Genomic DNA, 4593 nt, shown 5'->3' on the forward strand with positions numbered 1-4593 from the left:
CATCTACAATGGAATGGTTCACAAATAAACGTATCCAGGTGTTGGAATGGCCAAGTCAAAGTCCAGACCTGAATCCAATCCAGAATCTGTGGAAAGAGCTGAAGACTGCTGTTCACAAACGCTCTCCATCCAACCTCACTGAGCTCCTGCTGTTCTGCAGGAAGAATGGGCAGAACTTCAGTGTCTCCATGTTCAAAACTGATGGAGACAAACCCCAAGAGACTTGCAGCTGGAACTGCAGCTGGAACTGCAGCAAGAGGCGGAGCTACAAAGTGTTAACGCAAGGGGGCCCAAAAATAGTGCACGCCCCACTTTTCAGTTTTTTATTTGTTAAAAAAGTTTGACACATCCAATAAATTTCATTCCACTTCACAATTGTGTCCCACTTGTTGTGGATTCTTCACATAAAATTAAAATTTTATATCTTTATGTTTGAAGCCTGAAATGTGGCAAAAGGTTGAAAAGTTCAAGGGGCCGAATACTTTCACAAGGTACTGTAGATTGTATCTATCCATCAATTATCTTTTACTCGCATCTTCCTTTTTGGGTCGTGGGAGTCACTGGAGCCCATGTCGACCAATCACTGTACGAGAGGCGGGGGACACCCTGGACAGGTCTCCAGTCCATCACAGGGACACCTAGGAACAATTTAGAGTTACCAATCAGTCTAACATGCATGTTTTTGGTCTGTGGGGGGAAACTGGAGTACCTGGAGAAAACCCACGCATGCACGGAGAGAACATGTAAACTCCACCAAAAAGGCGCCCGGACCGGGATTTGAACCACAGTAACCTGCTCGCTGAGAGGCAGCAGCTCTACCAGTTGCGCCACCGTGTTGCACAAATTGTATCTATTTATTGAGATTTTTTTTAAAATAAGTGGTTTATGCGATATTTACACACAAACATGGGCAAAACTTGATCCCCTTGCCTTTACCTTCAACAGTGAGTGGTATACAAGGGCCAGAACAAAGTTTTTAGCTTACCATTGTCCCTCCACCATCTCTCTCCCTGTCCCTCCCTCTCATGCAGTGACTTCTCAGGAGCTGTTGGGCATCATGAATGGCCTTGGTGACCACGTCGCCATCTCCCAGGAAACCTGAGGACAAAAAGCAAATTAAAAAATAAAATAAACGCCAAGAAGGTAATGATGCAAAAAAATATCAAGCACACGTGAGAAAGGCGAAGTAAATAAATACAGTAACTTTGGTCCTAATAGCAACTGCAGAGGATTAAAATAGCATCCTTTAAGGAAGATTATTACAAATTAGAGATAAAAATAGTATTTAGCTACATGCCGGATGTTAACAAAAACCACAAGTTTTACCTTAAAGTGTTTTTACGCTGCTTTTGAACAATGCAACTTAACAAACCCAACAGTGGTTATAAATTTTACAGGTACTGGTCTAAAGTTTGGTGTGGTAGTAGCAGAGAGACAAGAGCCCTGCACACTCCATCCAAAGCCGCAGAACTGGATCTCATTGACGCAGTTGCGTGACACAAATCGTGCCATTTTGCTCTCAGAGAAGCTTCGCCCACCTCTTCTCAACACAAGAAAAAACCTGTGTGGTGATAAATGTTGCTGTGGGAGGGATTTCCCAGGAGCACTACATTGCGTGTCTTGTGGACTATGAAATGTGTGTGAAACGAATGTCCTGCAACCACGTGGCTGAGTCGAGCGTTCAGCATTGGAAGGAGTATGCAGGGCCCTTCATACTCAACACATACCAGATCCCATGAGATTCTGCATGTTGTCATCTAAAACACCATTTCTCAACACAAGATGGTCTTAGTTTAAAACTTTGGTACCAAAAAAGTTGTATACATTCCTTCAAGAAAGCCTTCCTTTACTAAGTCTTAAAAAACAGCTGATTGGTTGAACACATCTTTATGAAAACATTTTTTTAGAAATTGAAATTTGGGCAAATAAGTTTTTTTGAAGGATAATGGCTCATTCTTTTTTATTGATTTGATTCTTAATAGTTCTAAATACTAAAAAAGTCTAATTATTATTAAAACATGAATAATCAAGTTGTGCCAAAGAGCTCAGGTGAGATGTAACATCTTCATTTGGCATCTCAGTTCATCTGCTCCGTGTACTCAGTGGTACACATACATGAAGCAGCTCTGTTATTTCTGCCTTGTGGTTGCCGGGATGGATCAAGGTATTGGAGCTCCACTGATGATGGCTTGGTATTGCTCTTGTGCTCAAACTCAAAGTTATATAACCTCAAGTAATCAGCCTTTAGGAATTGCAAATAAATAAATTATGATGAACGGTGATGAATAAATAAGGAGTTTATTATATTAAGTAATATATTAAATAAACCACAAAATAATAATAAATAAAATTACAAACTATTAAATCATAATTATATTTAAATTATAGATGTATTAATTAAAATACATATGATGCATTTTATTGTGTTTTGTTATACCATACCACTTTATTTATAAAGCACTTTAAACAGTGACAAGGCCAACCAAAGTGCTGTACAGACAGAACAACAGGTAACACACAAAGCAAAATACAAAATGAGGTAAATCAGAATATAGACATAAAAACGATGCAGATAATGATGACAAACCAGTGTGGAGCATACAGGATCAAACACAGATCATCTGGTGTTGAATGCTACTGAATATGTTGTGCACATGACATATTCTCATACTCAGCACCCCTGCAAATGCTCCGTGGAAAAATAGTTTAGCATAAAGCCAGCTTGTGGTGCAATAAATGTTGGGGACCCCTGCCTTAAAGCATACATTTTAATATCTAAAGGTTCTTTGAAAGACAACTCTGGTTCTTTGGTTTAAAACTATCTCAGCTATTCTGATTTGCAGCTGAAGTCCATGTCATGATCAAAGCTCAAGGTGCCTCAGAAAGCAGCACAGATACCTTTACACCCTCCCCCACTGCATGAACTCGCAGCTCTGATGGCCTTCTCAGCTTGTATTGTGGGTTATGTTTCTGGTTTACTCACTGATGGCAGAGCAAGGCGGGGTGTGAGACTCCCTCTGAACATCTCTGGATCTGTAGGTCACCTGCAGCCCCAGCGATCCCAGCTCTAGGCTCTGTGGACTGGATGTTTTCCCCAGCTCTAGACCCTTTGGTTTGGAGGTCAGGTTGAGGGGCTGACTGGCCTCCTGAAGACACAGTGAGAAGAAGGGGTGAGACTAGTGACTTCAATTGAGACATGAAAAACAAATGAGGGTGTGCATGTGGTTTGGTTATGAACAGCCACTCTTGGACATGTTGGAGCACATTGGTCACACCTTTGGAACATTTTGGCCTTCAGCTTATCCTCATCCTATAATTGCTTTTGTTGACTCAAACTGTGTGGGTCTATCCAACATTTTTCAGTCACGTCATCTGGACAGTTTCTTTTTTTTTTTTTTGGGCTGAAATGTTTCACCTTCCATCCAGAAGGCTTCATCAGTCAAGAAAACACACAACACAAAGCTGATTTTTCCTCCCCAACATGTAGAGGGCCGGCACCGGAGTAGGGGGCGTGCCAAAGACACCATCTTAGCACCAACATAACTGGTGTGTTCCACTTTGGAGTAAGCTGTTGGGGGAAGAATCAGTTTTGTGTTGTGTGTTTTCTTGATTGATGAAGCCTTCTGGATGGAAGGTGAAACGTTTCAGCACCAAAAAAAAAAAAGAAACTGTCCAGATGACCTGACTGAAAAATGTTGGATTGTATACCTGGAGTATTGAGCATGGACTTTGTTGGTTTGTGTGGGTCTATCTGTTCTTTAGAACATTTTGTGCAAGCAGTTCATGCACCCCCCCCCCCCCCCCCACACACACACCAGTGCACACACACACACACTTAGAGCACACACAAAGTAACCCTTTGGACAGTGGGTGTGGTGTATTCCTGAAGCTGTTCAGTCTCCAGAAAAAAGACATTATTTGTTCAATCTTGAGCGAATCACCTTCTTTAAGATTCCTTAAACCTCATATTCAGCACCTACACTAGTAAACACTGCCACAGTTTCCTCCTCTCTAATTAATGCTGTATCAGTAGCAAAGAACTAATATAAACATATAAAAATATTGTACCTGCCGGAAGGAACCACTGCTCCTCTTGACAGGGGTGGGATGAATATTGGACAGCAGATGCATAGGGTAGTCAACCGCTGGAAAAGGTCAAATTTAATTTCAGACATGGCAAGGCAGATTAAGACTTAATACACTGTATATGATATAAGCAGAAGAGAAGTTTCATCAGGTGCTGAAGGATTCTTTTAACTTTGGAGATCTTGCCTAGCAAGTGCATCGTTCAGTCGATGGGTGTCCTTACATTTAAAAGGAGAGCATTGACATCTGACATTTCCCACAAGTGTTCCTCTAGAATCTATCCTAGGTCCCATTCTGTTTTCTATTTTAATCATCCACTGCCAAAGAAGAAAGGCTGATACAGTAGTCCCTCATTTATCTTGGGGGATCCGTACCCTGAAGACACGTGATGAGTAAAAAACCACCAATTCGGAATATTAGTACAAGTAGTAGTTTATTTTAGTATATTTATATGTATATATGTATGTGTATATATATATATATATATATATATATATATAGATATGT

At 40.7% G+C, this 4593-nt stretch overlaps 1 protein-coding gene across 1 annotated transcript in view; it reads right to left on the reverse strand.

Moving 5' to 3' along the window:
• The window catches only part of LOC119412093 (transcription factor SOX-13), a gene marked incomplete in the record, with an annotated part of 29656 nt that overhangs the window by 13703 nt on the left and 11360 nt on the right, over positions 1 to 4593 (reverse strand). The window contains 3 exon segments of the mRNA XM_037679069.1: positions 1000 to 1098; positions 2984 to 3146; positions 4069 to 4145. Coding sequence (XP_037534997.1) covers positions 1000 to 1098; positions 2984 to 3146; positions 4069 to 4145 — 339 coding nt within the window.

Source organism: Nematolebias whitei, chromosome 7 (assembly GCF_014905685.2).
Source record: "Nematolebias whitei isolate Nwh7 chromosome 7, NemWhi1, whole genome shotgun sequence".
NCBI lineage: Eukaryota > Metazoa > Chordata > Actinopteri > Cyprinodontiformes > Rivulidae > Nematolebias > Nematolebias whitei.